General features: G+C 43.8%; 1 protein-coding gene across 1 annotated transcript in view; it reads left to right on the top strand.

The window, feature by feature from the left end:
• Window positions 1-220: 220 nt before the first annotated feature.
• The window catches only part of GCFC2 (GC-rich sequence DNA-binding factor 2), a 35,667-nt gene continuing 17,520 nt past the window's right edge, over window positions 221-18,367 (top strand). The window contains exons 1-9 of the mRNA XM_084765374.1: window positions 221-642; window positions 3,206-3,334; window positions 5,904-6,131; window positions 7,915-8,012; window positions 9,396-9,511; window positions 12,854-13,040; window positions 15,135-15,258; window positions 16,699-16,780; window positions 17,536-17,648. Coding sequence (XP_084621500.1) covers window positions 231-642; window positions 3,206-3,334; window positions 5,904-6,131; window positions 7,915-8,012; window positions 9,396-9,511; window positions 12,854-13,040; window positions 15,135-15,258; window positions 16,699-16,780; window positions 17,536-17,648 — 1,489 coding nt within the window. The 5' untranslated portion in view covers window positions 221-230. The remainder of the gene's footprint in view (window positions 643-3,205; window positions 3,335-5,903; window positions 6,132-7,914; window positions 8,013-9,395; window positions 9,512-12,853; window positions 13,041-15,134; window positions 15,259-16,698; window positions 16,781-17,535; window positions 17,649-18,367) is intronic.

Below are 18,367 nucleotides of genomic sequence, written 5' to 3'. Positions count from 1 at the left end.
CTCATCTGATGGGCTGAAACACAGGAAAGTCCATCACTCCCTTCCTAGGGATTCAGCTCCTAATTCTACTATTAGATTCTAAATCCTGCGCCCAAAACAATTATTCTATTTTGCTTATTCCTGCGCGTATTCTGTATGCTTTATTTCATCCTTTATCCCTCCAATTCTGTCTGCTTGGGTGGGATCTGCAGGTCCTCTCAGATGGTGGCCAGAAGAGTCGGCTAGAAGGGATGGGCAGTACTTATCTGTCCCACAAAGAAGGATTTGGCTCAGTCAATCCTGGCCTTGAGTGCCTGCAGCGCCTGCCAGAACTCACAACTACGCATGCGCAACCCAAGTCGGAGATTGCGCAGGCGCCAAAGCCCCAAAGTCTCAGGACGCGCTCCGCCCCTTCTTGGAACATGGCTCTGAGACCTCAGAGGACTTTCAGGCGCCGCCAGGTCGAGTCCAGCGACAGCGACAGCGACGGCGCGGAGGAGCGGAGTGCTGAGGAGCCGGCCAAGCCAGGCCGGCCATCTGCAGGCGGAGGAACAGAGGGAGCGGAGCGGCCGCGCGGGGCCCGCGGTGTCCGGGGCCGGGGTAGGGTCTGGGCGAGTTCCCGGCGCAGCCCCGGAGCTGCTTCCCGCGGGGATGGAGGCGCAGGTGAGCGAAGGGCGGGAAGGGCTCTGATCCTCGGGGCCCCGGCTCCGCAGGCCCCGTGGCCGCCTGCCCCCACCTGGTGACGGGGCTGCTGTGGGTTCGGGTCGCACTTCCTAGTTTGCGTCCTTAGGTGACTCTCCCTGATTGGAGCCATTGATGGTCCTTAAACCCAAGTCCTCATTGAGCTCCTGATGCTATTAGCTGTTAAATGTAGGTGAAAATCACATGTGCCTTATTAAAAGAATAAGGGACAGACAGGCGCGGTGGTGCAAGCCTGTAATCCCAGCACTCAGGGAGATGGAGGCAGAGGCTGATCTCTTGAATTTGAAGCCAGCCTAGGCTGCAAAGCAGTCCAGGACAGCCAAGGCTACACAGAAAAACCCTGTCTCAAAAATAAATAAATAAATAAATAAATAAGAAGAAAAGAAATAAAAAGAATAAGGGACAGGGTTTGAAACATTGTCCTTTTAAAAATCAATTATCTACAACAACAAAAAAAGTAGATAAAAGTAATGTGAAAGGAGATGTTGTAACTGAGATCGGTTACAGGATGGATTGTTTCCTTCATGTGACCAAATACAAAGTCACTTGCGGGCTGGAGAGCCTGCTCAGGAGTTAGGAGCACCAGCTGCTCTTCTAGAGGACCTGAGATCCTCGTCCAGCCCCAGCGTGAAGGCTTGGTGTACTTAGGAGACCGGAAGCCCTCCTTGGACCTCATCAGACACCAAACACACACAACGTGGTGTCCATACATAGCTGCAGGCAGAACACTTTACATTTCACTAGCCTTGAAGCCCTCCCATTTCTCCCTGCTTTTTTTTCTTTTTTTTAGCCTCAATAAAAGAAATTAGTGATTTCTCATATATGTTTACTTTTACATGAGAATGGATATACTTAATGGCTTACAGGATGATTTGAAATATCTGTGTGCTTTGGGCTGTTTATACAGATCTAATTCATTTGTTTTCATGCTGGGAACACATAAGCTCCTCCAGCTATTTTCAAGTAGAGCCTACAGCGCCCTGGTACTAACTGTGGTCCCCATGTTGTGCAGTAGGTGCCCTAAACTCACACTTGTACAATTGTGGAAGCTTCGCCAACGTATCCCCTCCTCAGCTCCTGTTAGCCGCCATTCTGCTCTTTCTCTGTGATTTCCTTCAAATTGTTTAGATTCTACATACTGAGGAGAATTTAGCACATTTGTCTTCCTGTGCCAAGCTTATATCACTTTAAAATGATGTGTTCAAGGTTCTATTAAAGTTTGAAGGATCTTTCGTGCTTGTAACATGAAGTCCACCAGTCATCTGGGTCACCTTGAGTGAGTGAGTGTCCTGAGGCCAGGGGTCGCCTTCCCTTCCCTTCTAGAGCAGCTGTTCTCACACTTCTTTTGCCTTTGAACGCTTTATTTGTAACTCTTAAAAATAGAGGTGAGGTGGTTCATCCCTGTAATCCCAACACTCGGGGAGGCTGAGGCAGGCAATCTCTGTGAGTTCGAGGCCAGCCTGGTCTACAAAGAGTCCAAAACAGCCAAGGCTACACAGAAACCCTGTCTCGAACAATAAGAACAAATAGTTAGTTAGTTAGTTAGTTAGTTAGTTAGTTAGTTAGTTAAATGTTTCTGTGTGTTATTTCCGTTTTGTTACCACCCTCCTTAAGATATGTACTCAGTTTAAGAATGAACTAAATTTGGAGCTGGAGAGGTGGCCCAGAGGTTAAGAGCACTGTCTGCTGTTCCAGAGGTCCTGAGTTCAATTCCCAGCAACCACATGGTGGCTCACAACCATGTATACCCTCCGCTGGCATGCAAGTGTACATGGAGATAGAACTTTATATAAATAAATAAAAAGTTAATGTTTTCAAAAAATAAACTAAACTAGTAATTTTTATTGCTTTATCATCAAATGTATGTGAACCTGACTTCTTTTGACTCTCCTGGTGTGTGGACAGTGACTGTCTACAAGCTGGGCTCCCTGCCTTTGTGCTGAGGCGAGTGCTTTTACCCACTGCGCTTGGCCTTATTGCTGCTGTGTCATCACAGGAAAAGCAAGAATAATGTGCGTGTTAGAATTAAAGTGTTTTGATTTTACCCACCTCCTGATAAGCCCTTAGGGAATGCCAAGAACTGGTGGAGACCATGCTTAGAACCACTGCTTTGGCTAAATCCACCAGCAACCTGCGGAGGGTTGTCATTAACAGCAATAGCTAAATCCAAGCAGCAGCTTTATTCCTTCTCAACTTTGTAATTTTTAATTCCATGTATGTGTGCTTTCATGTGTGAGTAGGTGCAACTGTGCATATAGTGCCACAAAGGCCAGAGGTGTCTGATCCCCAGGTAGTTGTGAGCTGCCTGATACAGGTGCTGGGAGCCAGACTCAGGTCTTCCACAAGGACAGTCTGTTCTTGAGCTGTGATCCACCTCCCAGCCTCTCTTTTTAAAATGTGATTTGCTCCAGTCTTTTTTGAGCATCACGTAGTCTTGAATTAAGGAGGAATCTTATCAATTGTATATGTTCATTTTGGTTATTGATTCAGATATTTTGACTCTTGCTTCTTATGGTGTCCTTAGATTCCAGAGCAGCTGCTCTCTCAGCAGATGAAGAGGAAGGAACACATCCCTCATCGGAAAGTAAGGATGGCCGGAGTCCATCCTCCCATAGCCCCAGCTCTCTGGAGGAAAAAGAAGTTTCACCCATAGGTTGGTAATTTTTATAATTTTATGTAACTGACTTAACTAAATCCCCTCCTGTTTTGAGTGCCCCAGGCTGGTCTGGCTTTCATTGTATACCCTAAGCTGTATCAACTCACCATCTGCCTCCTGAGACTGTGATGGACCACAGTGCCCAGCTCTAACACCAATACTTTATTCCTTATTTATTACACGATATGCCAGAGATCAGACAGCTTATAAGCAGCCCAGACAGAGCTCAAACCAGGGAGTCTGCGCCACAGTGTGTTCTTAACTATTGTGCTTTGCTGGGTAGTTCTGCCTCGTAACTAGAGGCTGGGAAGAGTTTGTGAGAATGTTCCTGATACCAGATGTAGTGTGTCTAAAACCAGAAGGAATACAATGGAATATGTGTAGGAAACCCACAGTGACTCAAAGTGGCATAATATATTTTATATAATAGTATATATTCTTATTTATATATAATTTATATAATTTTACTTATATATTATATATGTTTCATATGTATGTATATTTTATTTATTTATTTTTAAAGACAGGTTGGTTAGTTCAGATGTTAGCTGTTAGTACATAACCGCCTCTGGGCCAAATCTAGCTCAATGCTCATTAAAACTCTTTCAGATATTAATTACCTAAGTCTGCTTTGGCATTAAACTGGCAAAGCTGAGGTGGTATCATGGACCTTAGTTTATGGCCCACAAAGTCAGAGATACTCATCTGGCCCTTGAACTGTAACTCAGGTGTTCATAACTTGTTTTCTGCTATGTAGACTCTTTTTTTCAGGCTAGGGATACTTAAGACCCTTTTGAGAAAAGTTGTCCAGTTCCCAGCAGCCATGTTGGGCTGCTCACACCCACTCGTAACTCCAGCTCCACGAGTGTCTGGTACTTCTGGACTCCTCACTGGGGTAGATTCCAGATGCAGCGTTGTCCAGTAGAATGTTCCGTTGTGGTAGAAAACTGACAATACCTTCTCTGCCGAGTGCATTAGCCTCTGGCCACAACTAGCGATTGAGCTCCTAAGATGTGGATACCATAACTGAGAAACCAAAATTTTAATCAGATTAAATTGCTATAGTCCAACATGGCTGGAGACCGCTGTACTCAGCTATGCTTGTGTGGTTGGACCGTGTGAGGGAATGGTTCGGAAGTGTTGGCTCTGCAGCAAGTGCCCCTATCTACTGAGCCCCGTGATTGATTGTCTTGTCTGTGTATGTATATTGGTTTCTGGCAATCGCCATGTATTGTTTCATGATTGATGACACACTTTATTTTCCTGAGGGCTGATGTCGCTCTGTCTGTTGTATGGTGGCTGAGACTTCTGACATCTCTCACTTTTCTTGGGTTTCAAACATTAGAGCCTTTGCACATCTTGTGTCTTCTGTTTGCCTGATACATACCTTGTATTTGCTTCTCAAAAGATTGGTCTTGGGGTGGAGGTCTGGCTGCGTTGGTAAAGCGCATGCCCAGCATGTATACAACCCTGGATGTGGAGCCTCAGCATCACGAGAACTAGTCATGGTGGTCCATGCCTGCAGTCCCAGCCTTTGCACATGTGAAGGAGGCAGGAGGCCAGAAGTTCAAAGTCATGCTTGCCTACATAGCTGCTGCCCAGAATATATGGCATTAACATCTTGAAGTGCTAGGACTTTCTCTTGCCATCCAATTTACTGTGATATTTTCTTAAAACATTTTTATAAGGTATAAGGATAAACTTTGTGCATGAAGAAACCTCAGTTCCTAAATTCTAAGAATTCATGCCAGCGAATATTTAGTATATTATACAAATAAAAGCACAAAAGTAAAGTTAAATTTAAGTTGTCATTTTGGGGCGAGAGAGATGGCTCAGCAGTTAATAGCACTGGCTGTTTTTCCAGAGGACCTAGATTCAATCCAGGACACACATAGTAGCTCACAATTGTCTGTAACTTCAGTTCCAAGGCATCGGATGCACAGACATACATAAGGCAAAACATCCGTATACATAAAATAAAAAATAAATCTTTAAAAGCAAAACAAAAAATGCTTACTAACATAAGTTGGCATCTAATTAGGTTAATTTCCCTGGTGGAAAATATTTATTTTCTGTACATTTAACTTCTTTTGTTTCTTTCATATGAGTCCCACTACAGAACCTTGATGTGACTCGGCTGTATGCTGTTGTCATCTGTTTCTCACGTCTCTGTGTGTGGGTGCCCACAGGAGGAGGTGTCCTGGTGTCATCTCTTTGAGTCAGACTGCCGTGCCTGCCCTTCCTGCTAAGCTCTCACAGACCGTGCTCAGCTTGTTCACAATCCTGTCCTGACACAACTTGCAGAAGTGAGAGAGAGTGAAAGGCAAGAGGGAATGGTGTTGGCGTATTTCTCAATAGTGCCAGATTAGGTTAAATTTTGCATTTTCTATCTATTGTATTAATTTTCTTTCTTCACTGACCAGACTTTGAGCCAGTCATCACAGTCACGTAAATCTATCTAAACAGTGACATTTTTAGGGCCATGGTGCCTTTCTGTTGCCGTGGATGCATGGAGCACGCTTCTGTGCCGTTTGGTTTGCATTGTCCTCCTCTTCCTTTGTTTCAGTGACGCTCCCCGACGCAGCTTTTATTCAGGCAGCCCGCAGGAAGCGGGAACTGGGCAGGACCCCAGGTGACTACATTTCACTGGATGTCAACCATCCCTCCACCACTGCTGACAGGAAGAGAAGAAGCAGTGACGAGGACACAGAGAGTGATCCTGATGACCGGGAAGAGAGAATACTGTTTGCCCCCAAACCTCAAACCCTCAGACAAAGAATGGCTGAAGAAACATGTATGTATTTAGTTGATACACCAGCATGTAAAGATCATGACGTGTTCATTACAACAGTGAAATTTCTGTTGGCTTGTTACCATGTTTTCTGTTATTTTTCAAAAAACTGATATGAGCACTAAGAACGCAGCCCAGTTGGCAGTCTTGCTTAGCACGAGTGAAGCCTGTGTTCGAGCCCCCAGTACCGCATAAACCATGTGTGATGGCTCATTCCTGTAATCCTAGCGCATAGTGAGGGCCTCCCTTACACACACGCACACATGCACAAGCAAGCACGCACGTGTGCACGCATGCACAGTAGCAGCAAGCTGAATCCCCAGCACACATCTTTTGTTTTAAAGAGTGTTGGTATTGACCTTTATCAATTTGGTCCGTGATGTCATAGCTTTTAAATGATTTGATTCTATCGTATTGTATTACTCATGGTATGGGTTGTGATATTTACTAATGCTGGACCCCTTCCTTGATATCTGACAGGCAAAAAGACTTGTACAGCCCCATTTTTGAAATGTTAGAAATTATCATTGCCACGTTTTAGAAAGGCTTTTTTTGTTAACATGTAGGATTCTCCAAAAATTTTAGGTGTCATATGGTAAGTTCTTCCCTACCAAAATGACACTTTCTTCTCTTCAGAAATGCTTAAGTTGCAAAGGGCTGTCCACTTTTCTTGTTTGTAACATGTATGCCTTACCAGGGTTTTCTGTAGAATAAAATTGGCTCCTTGGACCCAGAAATTTTTGCTTATGTTTGAGACTCCATCTTGTGTGTCTAAGCTAGTCTCAGATTTACCGTATAGCTAAAGATGACCTTGAATTTCCGGTTCCCTTATTCCTGCTTCCCAAGTCCTAGGATTATATAGATGTGTGCAGCCACATGAGACCTGTGAAGTCTTGGGAATTGAACTTAGGGCTTCATGCGTGCTGGGCAAGCACTCTGCCACCTGTGCTGCTACATCCGATGGTTCCAGAAACTATTTTTAAATGTTCAAATCTCAGCTATGAATTAAGTATCCTTTTATTTTAAATTACATTGATTTGTCTTACTTTTTATTTCTTTTTACTTGTTTTATGTGTGTGAGCTCACACGTGTGTAATTGTGAGTGCTTGTGTAGGCATGTGCGAAGGTCCAGAGGACAAATTGCAGTAGTAGCTTCTCTTCCGTCATCTGCTGTGGGTCCTGGGGATGGAACTCAGGTCATTAAGCCTGACGTCAGCCACCTTTAACCATTGGGCCGTCTTGCTAGCCCTATTTACTCATTCTGTGTTGTGTGTGTGGGAGTGTGGGCACACGCACGCCACAGTGCACGTGTGGAGATGAGAGGTGAGTTGTGGCAGTAGAGTCTCTTCTTCACCACGTGGGTTCTTCAAGGGTAGCACTCAGGCTCTCAGGCTTGATGGCAAATGTCCTTGCTGACCCATCTCAGGGGCCCAAATTGACATCTTTATTGACACCTTTAATGAGGAACCCAAACCTTTCCTTCTCCCCAGCCTTTTCCCCGGGGAAGGCGGGTGGCAGGAAAGCGAGTGCTGGCCCTGGCGTCCAGTGACTGCATTGGAGTTCTCATTGCGAGACAGCGCTCTGCCCAGTTATTCAGCCCTGAGTTTGGTGCCCTTATGAAAGTGAAGCTAATCCTGGTTCTCCCTCTCTGTATTATTATGGGAAGGAAAGAGCATGCGAAGGGCTGCTAAGCATGCGTAAAGTAACCCCTTCCCCCCCAAATTTGAGTGCTGTCATGAGACAGGGAAAATGTCGAGTGTTATTGTGTTAACTTCTGGTTTTACAGCAATCAGGAGTGAAGAAGCTAGTGAAGAGAGTGAGGAGGATGAAAATCAAGACCTGTGGGAGCAGCAGCAAATGAGGAAAGCAGTCAGGATCCCAGAGGTGACTGTTTCTACGCTCTATCCGTCAGCATCCTGAGGGAGCTGTAACACATTGCCACAAACCCAGGGACTTTATGTGTTTACCTTTAGACCTTGGTCGTTGTGGGGGGGACACCCATGCCACGGTGCATGTGTGCAGGCCAGAGGACAAGCTGGTAGGCTTGGTTCTGTCTTTCCAGGGACAAATTCTGGAGAGCAGACGCAGGTCTGCAGGCTCACCTTACTGTTGATGCTTCTTGCCGGCCTGCAGTCGGCTTGCACTTTCCAGTGTGGATGCCGTCAGGACGGCTTCTTCTGGGGCCTGCGGGAGAGCGGCTCCTGGCCTTTTCCCGAGTCTTCGTGCCCTCTGCCCCCACATGCCTTCTCTGCCTCGTGCTCTGTGTTGCGTAGGAAGATGGTTGTACTGGCGTTTGGGCTCACCCAGAGAGCCCAGTGTGTCCTCATCTGTCTCCTTCCTTACACAACCACCTACTCAGGGACAAGCGTGACGAGGGAGCTTGAACCTGTAGGATGTCAGGACTGTTAGGGACTTGCAGGAAGATTGGAAGTGGAAGAGGCGTGGTGACAACTGAGATTGAGCTGTGACACTTGATGGAAAATAGGAACAGTGGCTAAGTTTCTGGTCTGCATCTTCATGTTCCTTGTCTGACGTAGTGGACTTTGAGAACCTGCTTTCCACTGCAGGTGTGAGGGTGGCAAGCTGTGCTTAGCCAGGGAGACTGAGGAAGGGCCTTAGGGTGCTCTTTCAGGAGTCCGTTCTCTGCAGGCTCCAAACCCCAAACAGCCACGGCTTTGCTCACTCATGTGTCTTCTTCAAGAACTCCATGGCTTCCCAAAGAATGCATCAGAATACCAGCCAAACTAGCTGTGAAACTTCAGGAATTAACTTTTGCTGCAATCAGAACTTTAAAATTTGTCTTGTCATATGAATTCAATATTCTCAGGGCTGGAACAGTAGCTGGGGGGGGGGGGGAGTAGTGCACTTGCCTGGTGTATGTGAGGCCCCAGGTTCAGTTCTCAGCAGTGCCAAGGTTGGGGTGGAGTCGGGTGTGGCTGCAGTTGTTGGCTGTGTGGTTGGTTTTGGATTTGGTTTCTGTTTCTTTGGCCTCACTCTGTAGCCCTGGCTGTTCTGGGACTCTTAAGATAAAGTTGCCCTCAAATGCACCGAGATCTTCTGCCTCTGCTATCTGGGTGCTGGGATTTAAGGCATTCACCACAGTGCCTGGTTGGGGGGAAAAGGCATTAATATATTCTAAAATTGATGGGAGATGTTAAAAAATGTTTTATTGTATCCATGATACTGCAAAGGCAAGGGGACCTGATTTAGTTTCCTTTGTGTGGCAAGTGAAATGTTTCTTCAAAAATATTTTTTCACATTTTTTAGGGACAAAACGTAAACCTTTCCCAGAGCAGTAAATCTCAAACATTGAAGAAGTTTGATATTTCCATTTCGTTTCCACCAGTAAATTTGGAAATTATAAAGAAACAATTAAATAATAGGTGAGTAATTTTTTTTTAATTTATATGTGTCTTCTATGATTAATAGTAAAACACTAATGTTCTTTTAATTATTATTTAATTATTAAACATTAAAATTAAACAGGTTTTTAGGAAAAAATTAATTTCTTATTTTACCATATAAATACACACACAGCAAGTTTTCTTTTTCTCATTGGTCTTAATGACAGATATCCCTTACCTGATCAAAACCAGTAATTTTATTTTTTAAAGTTTAATATAGGTATTTTTCTACACTGCTGGCTTTTGTCCTTGGAGACGTGGTCTTGGTTTGTAGCCCAGCTGGCCTTGATCTCCTGTCCTCTGCGTTCCGAGGGGACAGGAGTCTCTGTGTGCTTCCACCACACTCCAGCATGCTTCCCTTCCACAGCATCAGACAGATGTGATTAGTGTTTGTGTCTGTGGCTAATGTACTGTAACTGTTGCTCCATTCTAAGCTCATCTACGTGCTGCTGTAGTGGTGGCCATGTTGCCTTTTGTGTTTTGAGGTTGGGTCTTACTCTGTAGTCCAGCCAGCCTAAGCATTAACTGTGTGGCTGTGGCTGGCTCTGAATTCATGATGCCCCTACCTTGGTTTCCCTACTACTGGGATTACAGGGTGTGTGTGTGTGTGTGTGTGTGTGTGTGTGTGTGTGTGTGTGTGTGTATGTTTTTTGATACATTAACGGGAAATTCACCATGACCAAGAGCTTATTTTTATGACTCTTGGTACAGTGCCTCCCTAAAGCAAAATTCTCTTTACACATGGGCACTGACAGTTACCCCAAGCACACAGTACTACCCTAATGACTGTAGTTTTGCTAAAGTTAAGGCATGTCCTGTCAGCAGCTGTTTTTGTTTGAAATAGTATATATTACAATGTCTGCCAAATCTAGCATCTGCCAGTCGCTGTGCTTATGAAATACAGGTATAATAGTCAGCTTCTGCTTAGCCTGTGAGGCAGGCTGGTACAAGAGTGCGTTCTATTCTGCTTGTTAAAATACATCTGCACCCTTTTTCAAGATGTGTGCACACACGTGATTGGCGTGTGGGCGGAGTCACAGCCCAGCTTGATGGAGTTGCTTCTCTCCTTCCATCTTTACGTGGAGTCTGGAAATTGGACCCAGGGCATCAGGCCCCTGAGCCATCTCACCATCTTAAGATGTGGAGTTTTTTTGTTTTTGTGTTTGATTTATTTTGTTTAACCTGAGAATAGGTTCAAATTCTCCTTACCTAGTCAGCCTTAAAGTAACTCAATCCCTTAATCACATCACAGAATGTGTTGTCGTTTGTTTAAATAAAGATATTTTTAGACAAGACACTTTATAATATTATGAAGTAAATATTAGAAATCTTCAGGTGTAGCGGCACTTAACATCTGTATTCTCTAGGGTTGGCTGACTCCAGCCCACCCTGTGTTTGTAAATGAAGTTTTTGGGAGTCACAGCTCTGCTTGAGTGTTTCGTACTTCCTGTGGGTACGTTGGTGATACAGTGCAGAGCTGAGCAGTTGCGAGAGCAATGACGTAGCTCTAAAAGCTAAGGGTATTCCCTGTCTGACCTGCTGCGGAACACAGCTTGCCAACCCCCGAGGTTCTGAAATAGTAGCACTGAAGTAGTGAGACTTCACAAGATTCAACATTATTTCTGAAGTATATTCATCATTGTTCACTGTGTTTTAACTAGCGTTCCTTAATCAGCATAAATTCCAGCTGTTACGTCTAGAATTGTGTATAAGCCAAAGCCCATGAGGTGCTTCCTGAGGGATTGATTATGCTTGAGAGAATTCTCTTCAAAGAGTGATTGAAAAAGACAGTGGGTCACTCACGGATGTAGATTGGTGTTTCAGATACTCTTTAAGTAAATGCTGCTTTTAACTTTATCATATTCTATTTTCAACTAGGTTCTTTATTTTAAAAGGAAACTAGTTTTTAATAAACCAGTACAGACAATACCAAAAAGAAAGTTGGTGTCCCCAAGGAAAACCAGTTTTTCCTCTAGGCATTGCCTTATGTCCATATCTTATAGAAATATATAGTATTTTTATAGTGCCCCACTTTTTGCCAAAAGGAAGCCATCAGCTATTTACCCTGATGTATGCCTGTCTTTATATATAATATATGCTTAGAAAATACTGCTATAGCTAATAATGAGCATGCTTAGAACCTCCTTGGTTTTTTGAGACAAGGTCTCTCATTGGCCTAGGACTTGCCAGTTGCTGGGATTATACGTGTGCCACGTCACCCTTCTAATGTGGTTTGGAGCTCTCGCTCAGGGCCTTGAGCTTACAAGGCAGGTACTTTCCTGACTGAGCCTTCTTCCCAGCCCAGCTTTCACATTTATTTACATAAAGTAAGGGAAGATTTTTAGACAAGTAGTGTTTCCCCACTAAATTTAGAAACAAGATATACGGCTTAAAGGCTAAAGAATTTCTTTTAAAGACCAGGTTAGCAGAATTGGTTGAATAATTTTTTTTATTTTGGTTAAAGTCCACATACTTTGAATTTACCTCATTTTTTAATTGATTTGCGGATTCAAAGGCATCCACAGAGTTCAGATGCTAATAGGATATATATTCTGGATACTATGAAAGAAAAATATTTCATCTGTTTCTGTTTGCATGTGTCTCTGATAGGTGACTTAATTTTAAATGATAAACAGTCATTGAATCGATGTGTGTAATATTACTAAGAGCTGGAGCTAGTAGGCTGCCTTGACTTCAGCAGAGCAGCCTAGGGTCATGCAACAGAGGAAATGGAATGGACCTCATGAACAGCTAATCCGAACTGCAAAACAATCATGTATCAAAAACCAGATAAATTATACAAACCATAACATGTTTAAATGGTATTAATATCAGCTTATTCGGTGTTCCGAGGAAGACCTACAGATTGGGGTAAAAGTAAACACACGTGTTTCTTTGTTTCATGGAAACCTTTGGTTATTCTTGGAACCTAATGTATAAATTCTGATCAGTCTTAGCCTAAAACCGAGTCACTGTACCTTACAAGTAGCCTGCAAATGGAGGTGGAGGCCCATGCCGTAATGTGCAGGCGGCAAGAGTTCAAAGGCACCCTTTTGCTACGTAGTGAAATCAAGAGCAGCTGTGTTAAACACACCTAGTTTCAACAAATAATTAAAATTTAAAAAGAAAATTTATGGCCGAATTCTGTTTTTAAGTGCCTGTAGGTGTCTGTTTGTTTTCCCTTTTAAGAGCAGTTCACAAGTCTAGTAAATCCAGGTTTATTTGGTAATCACTTTCCCTGGGTGTGTTTGAAAACGTCTTCATTAGAATACTCTTAAAAGGAAAAGTATGAAAAATGAAACTTTCGTCTCTTTGATTTAGATTAACATCACTACAGGATTCTCATCGCTCACATCAGAGAGAATATGAAAAATACGTACAAGACATCGAGAGTTCAAAGACAGCCATCCAGAGCCTTGAGAACACATCAGATCACACTCTAAACTACAGATTCTACAAAGGCATGAAAACTTATGTGGAAAATATTATTGACTGTCTAAACGAAAAGGTATGTGTAAATGTACATGAAGAGAGAACCCTCCCTGTAGTCAGTCAGCACAGGAGAGACAGGCTGGAGAGATGGGTAAGGTGCGCAAGCCCGAGGCCCTGAGCTCTGAGTCTAAGACGCCAAGTGAAAGAGGCTCAGTGCTGTGGGTTTCAACAGCTGCTCACTCTGTAACCCAGGGCGGCGTCCACTCGTAATTTTCCAGCTCAACTCCTGAGTTCTGGGATTACAGTTCTATGCCCCACACACATTTTTAACATGGTATTTCACATTCTCTTAATGTAAGACCTGGGCTGTTTAATGTTTTTGTTTTTGTCTTGCTATTGTAAGTAACATAAAGTTTCTTACATATGTTTTGTGTTAAAATTTTATCTGAAACATATTACTGGAAAATAAAATGAGTATACTAAGTATAAGTAATTTTTGGGTTTATGCAACATGCTGCTGAAGTATTCTCCAGAATGAATGGTGGTTTATTACTTTGCTAGGTGTTAATAAAAGTAGATTGTGTATTTGTAAAATGTCTATTTTGAGCGCAAAAGAAAACCTTTGTTTCATTAGCTGGATGCAGTTTTGCATGTGAACAAAACCCAGTCTGAAGCTTGTCAGTCTGTCTTGGAGCTGGCTGTGTAGCCGAGGTTGGCCTCACCTTTGTGACCACTCTGCCTCGGCCTCCTGAGTCCTGGAACGTCAGTGTGTGAGCCACTGTGGCCTGAGGGAGTCTTCTTTTTCTTGTGAACTCTGAGTCCTTTGCTCTGTTCTTATCTTGGTTCTTAGTGGGGCTTTTTTTTTTCTCTTAGTTTTTAGTGAATGTAAACAGATCTTTATAATTTAAACCATTTTTTTATTTAATTGGTGTGAGTGTGTTTGCCTGCATGTATACCTATGCAGCACGGGCGTTCAGTGTCGGGAGTCCAGAAGAGAGCATCAGATCCCCTGGAACTGCAGTCACAGACCTCTGCGAGCTGCCACATGGGGGCTGAGGAACTGAACTTTGATCCTCTGGAAGAGTAGCCAGTGCTTTTTAACCACTGAGCCATTTCTCCAGCTCCTGGTCTAGAATTTTTTATGCTTACGCAATTTGATCTAAAGTTTCTAGTTTTGTTTGTGATGGGTTTTGATACTTGTATGTTTAAAGTTTTTACACTATCAGATTTTTAAGTCTTTCACTTTACACATTGTTTTTGTGCCTACTCAGTCCTGACATTGGGACTCTTTATTACCTTTTTGCAAGGTACGTTATTTAAACCCCACAGCTTCAAAAGAAAAGTAGATTGTTAAAATAATTAAACTCGTCAGGCTCCGTGGCTCACGCCTTTAACCCCAGCACTCGGGAGGCAGAGGCAGGTGGATCCTTGTGAGTTTGAGGCCAGCCTGGTCTACAAAGCAAGTCCAAGACAGCCAAGGCTACACAGAGAAACTCTGTCTAGGAAAAGCAGAAAAAAAAATTAAAAATTAAACTCTACTTCCCACATCTGTTCTATCCATAAAAGATTGCTTTTTCCGGCATGGTAATTGTCAGTTGGTACTTGCTCTCTGTGGTATCCTTCACAATGTAATACTTTTCTTCAATCATCCTTGAATTACACTGATAAAATCCTACCCGCCCACATGGGGTTGCTGCAGCTCTATCCCTGGAAGAAGCTGTAGGACATGGAATGAAGTGACAGCTCTCTTAGAAGGAGGATTCCAGTGTCATCTCGTCACACATTGTGTAGCATAGCCCTCCTGTCTGCCCTAGTGGCTCGCTTCCGTCTTCCCACAGTGCCAGGGCTCAGCCCCAGGGCCGTAGGCATGCTGCCTCTCGGTGCAGCCCAGCCCCGTCTTCAGTTTGCAGATTGCACCAGCTTCTGGCATCTCCTTGCCGCCTGTCCCCTCATTTCTCCCTCCCCGTTCTCCAAGAAGTTTCAGTCTTCCTGCTTGTCACTCACGCGTGTGCTCCTCACCCCATATCATTTGTTTCGTAGTTTGTGATACTTACACTAACACTGGAACTGTTTATTCGAGAATTCAGTTACACATGTGGTTAAAATAGTGCCTTGTACCCTTTTCCTAATCCGTTATTGATAAACCGCAGAACGTTACCTTGTGTTTCAGATTGTCGGCATCGAGGAGCTGGAGTCATCCACGTACACGCTGCTTTTACAACGATCAGAAGCACTTTTGAAACGGAGGCAGGATGAGTTAAAATGCGAATCGTCATATTTGCAACAGTTATCACGTTAGTGCTTTCTATATAGTCTATTGGCATTTGTTAAGCTAAATTGCCATATGGAGAATTAAAGATATTTTTAGTTCTGTAATTTTTTTTAAAAAGAAAAAAGCTCTCTAGTTACAGTTACTGTTGCTATGAAGAAACACCATAACCAAAAGGCCAGTTGGGGAAGAAAGAGTTTATTGCCTCACAGTTCCATGTAACAGTTTATCCGTGAAAGCCATAAGGACAGGAACTCAAGCAGGACAGGAACCTGGAGGCAGGAGCTGATGCAGAGGCCGTGGAGGGTGCTGCCTACTGGCTTGTTCAGCCTGCTTTTCTATAGAACCATGGACCACCACGCAGGGATGGGCCACCCACCGCGGGCTGGGCGCTCCCCATGATCACTAAGACAATGCCAGCTAGGCCCGCCTCGAGACAGATCTTCTGGAGACATTGTCTCAGTTGAGGCTCCTTTCTTTGTGATAACTCTAGCTTGTGCCAAGCTGACATGAAACTAGCCACTAGTAAAGCTTTTTCTGTATTTTCACACTAATACTTCACCCAAATGTGACACTTCAAGGAGGAGTTTCGGTAAACCTTGTTTAAGGTTAAAAAAAAAAAATAATAATGACTATTACAATTTCTAGTCACTTAAGCATTAGAGACAGAATTTTTTAAAGTCTTTTTTCTAGGTATGTGTATATCCCTGAGTATATGCACGTGCATCATGTGTGTAAAGGAGAGTTCAGAGACCAAAAGGGGATAAGATCCCCCGGGCCTGGCATGAGAGACACTTAGAAGCTGCCATGTGGGTACTAGGAACCTGGAAAAGCAACCAGTGCTCTTAACTGCCGAGCATCTCCCCAGCCCCGTTGCCACTGAGTACTTCTATGCTATTCAGTGAGCCAAGGGTTAGAAATGTCTTCCCAGTATACGAGTCTGTATGAAGGCCTGCACAGGCTGGTGGGTCTCAGCAGAGCTGGTAAGAAGTGGCACTCGGCTTCCTCACGTCACACTACAGCTGCACTAGTGTCTTAGCTTGGGGTGCTTTGGGAATAAGATATCCTGTGTGTGGTGACAAGGAAGAGAAAAGTGACTACCGAGCTCCCACGTTTGGCCAGTTGTAAACTGTGGAACATACTGAAATGAAGCAGGCCATAGTCTAAGGAAGATGTTGGCAGTGTAAATATCTCTAGTATGTAACTATGGGGGAAATGGCTAGAAAAGAAAAATATATATTATGGGAGAAAAGAAACCTGCTGTGATAAATGGCATACAGCGGCAAGGGACATATGCTTGGGCCAACTGACTTGATGGCTGTTGACACTAATGGGGAACGGACACTGAAATTCCATTGCAGAGCAAAATGCTCTTATACATACGTATACGTCATGAAATTACCTATGGCTTCAGTCACTCACTGTTTTGAGACAATAGTACAAAGCTAACTCTGTGAATTAACAGGCAAAGCTGAGGCATCACCAAACGGAAGCCTGGCTCTAGATGAAAAGGATCGACGGACTTTAGAAGAGATTGAAACTCGCAGGTATCTGTATAACATGAAGACTTAGTGCACTGAGCAAGGGCTTTTTACTATTTCAGTAGAATTAATTATATGAAATAATCACCCCGGCCTGATAGGCTAATTTTCAAGAATGATGTAAAACCAAAGCTGAGTTCAGCTGGCCTCGCTGCTGTAGAAACAGACTAGGAGCGAGGGTAGTTCTGCTGAGGTGGAGGAGCTGGGGTAGGTGGAGGAGCTGGGGTAGGACTGCTGAGGTGGAGGAGCTGGGGTAGGTGGAGGAGCTGGGGTAGGAACTGCTGAGGTGGAGGAGCTGGGTAGGACTGCTGAGGTGGCCTTTGTTAGGTGGATTGCTTTGAACTAGAAACCACTTCTAACTAGTTGCACTCCCCTTAAGAAACCTTTACAGCCAGGCAGGGTGAAGCACGCATTTAATCCCAGGACTTGAAGGGCAGAGGCAGGTGGATCTCTGTGAGTTCCAGGCCAGCCTGGTCTACAAAGAGAATTCAAGACAGCCAAGGCTAAGCAGAGAAACCCTGCCTTGACAAAGGAAAAAGAAAAAAACAAAAAACAAAAAACAAAAGCCTTTACATTCAGAGAATTATCTAAACTGAACATTAGAACCATAGAAGCTAAGGAAGCAGAAAGTGTCTGAAAACAGTTTACATAAAGTGGTGTCTGTGTGATAATGTGTCCGTTATAAAATGCTAATTGTCTTTGGCTTAAAGTATTTTCCTAAGGAGCTGTTTGCTTTTGATTTACTTCACTGCACAATACAGGACACAGAGAAGACAGGCAAGAGTGCTCTCTGGCAACTGTGACCATCAGGAAGGGACATCTAGTGACGATGAGCTGTCTCCGGAAGAGACGGCTAACTTCCAAAAACGCCAAGGTCAGTTGCTGAGATTCTAAGCTATGCTGGAGTATTGAAATAGTGAGGAAGACTTTGCTGTGGCTGCCTTAAATGCACATCACTAAGACTGTCAGGGCAAGTCGAGAGAAATGACAACATTCCCTTCATGAGATTTGCCACCTCTGGGAAAGGAGCAATGTGAGTGTTCTGGCCCTTACTGGCTCTTGCTGCTGCCTCCTGGGTGACAACTGAGCATCTTAGCAGCTTTGCTTTCCTCATATGTTACCATTTGTAATTTAAAGCAATGGAATTTAGTAAAACCAACTTTTAAGAATCACTATTTTAATGAACTCAGATTAAAAGCATCACAAAGCTAGATTAAATTAAACCCTCAAAATCAGACATTTGCCAAGTTCCCAACTTTGTATCTCAGGGAATGCCACAGTGAGCACGGTGGTTCTGAAACCTGACGCCTCTTCAGTTTCTACACTTTCACTATCTGTTACTTTTTTTTTTTTTTTTAAGTTTATTGAAGGTGTAGAAGCTCCTGTTGGACAGATTGAGAAGGACCCAGTGTGCCTTTCCTAGAGCAGTGCTGTCCCACACATCCCTTGGAGTGTTCTTGGAGTACTGTTGAGAGATGTTTATGATGGTGGAGTGCTACACTTGGGCTCATCATCCTTTTAGTTAGTTTTATTTACCTATTCACATGAACACCGCACGCGCGCGCATGCACGCGCGCGCGCGCATACATACAC

Source organism: Acomys minous (assembly GCF_964271855.1).
Source record: "Acomys minous genome assembly, chromosome: 17".
Classification (NCBI taxonomy): Eukaryota; Metazoa; Chordata; class Mammalia; order Rodentia; family Muridae; genus Acomys; species Acomys minous.
The sequence above is the reverse complement of the archived record's forward strand: the minus strand, read 5'-3'. Positions and strand labels throughout refer to the sequence as shown.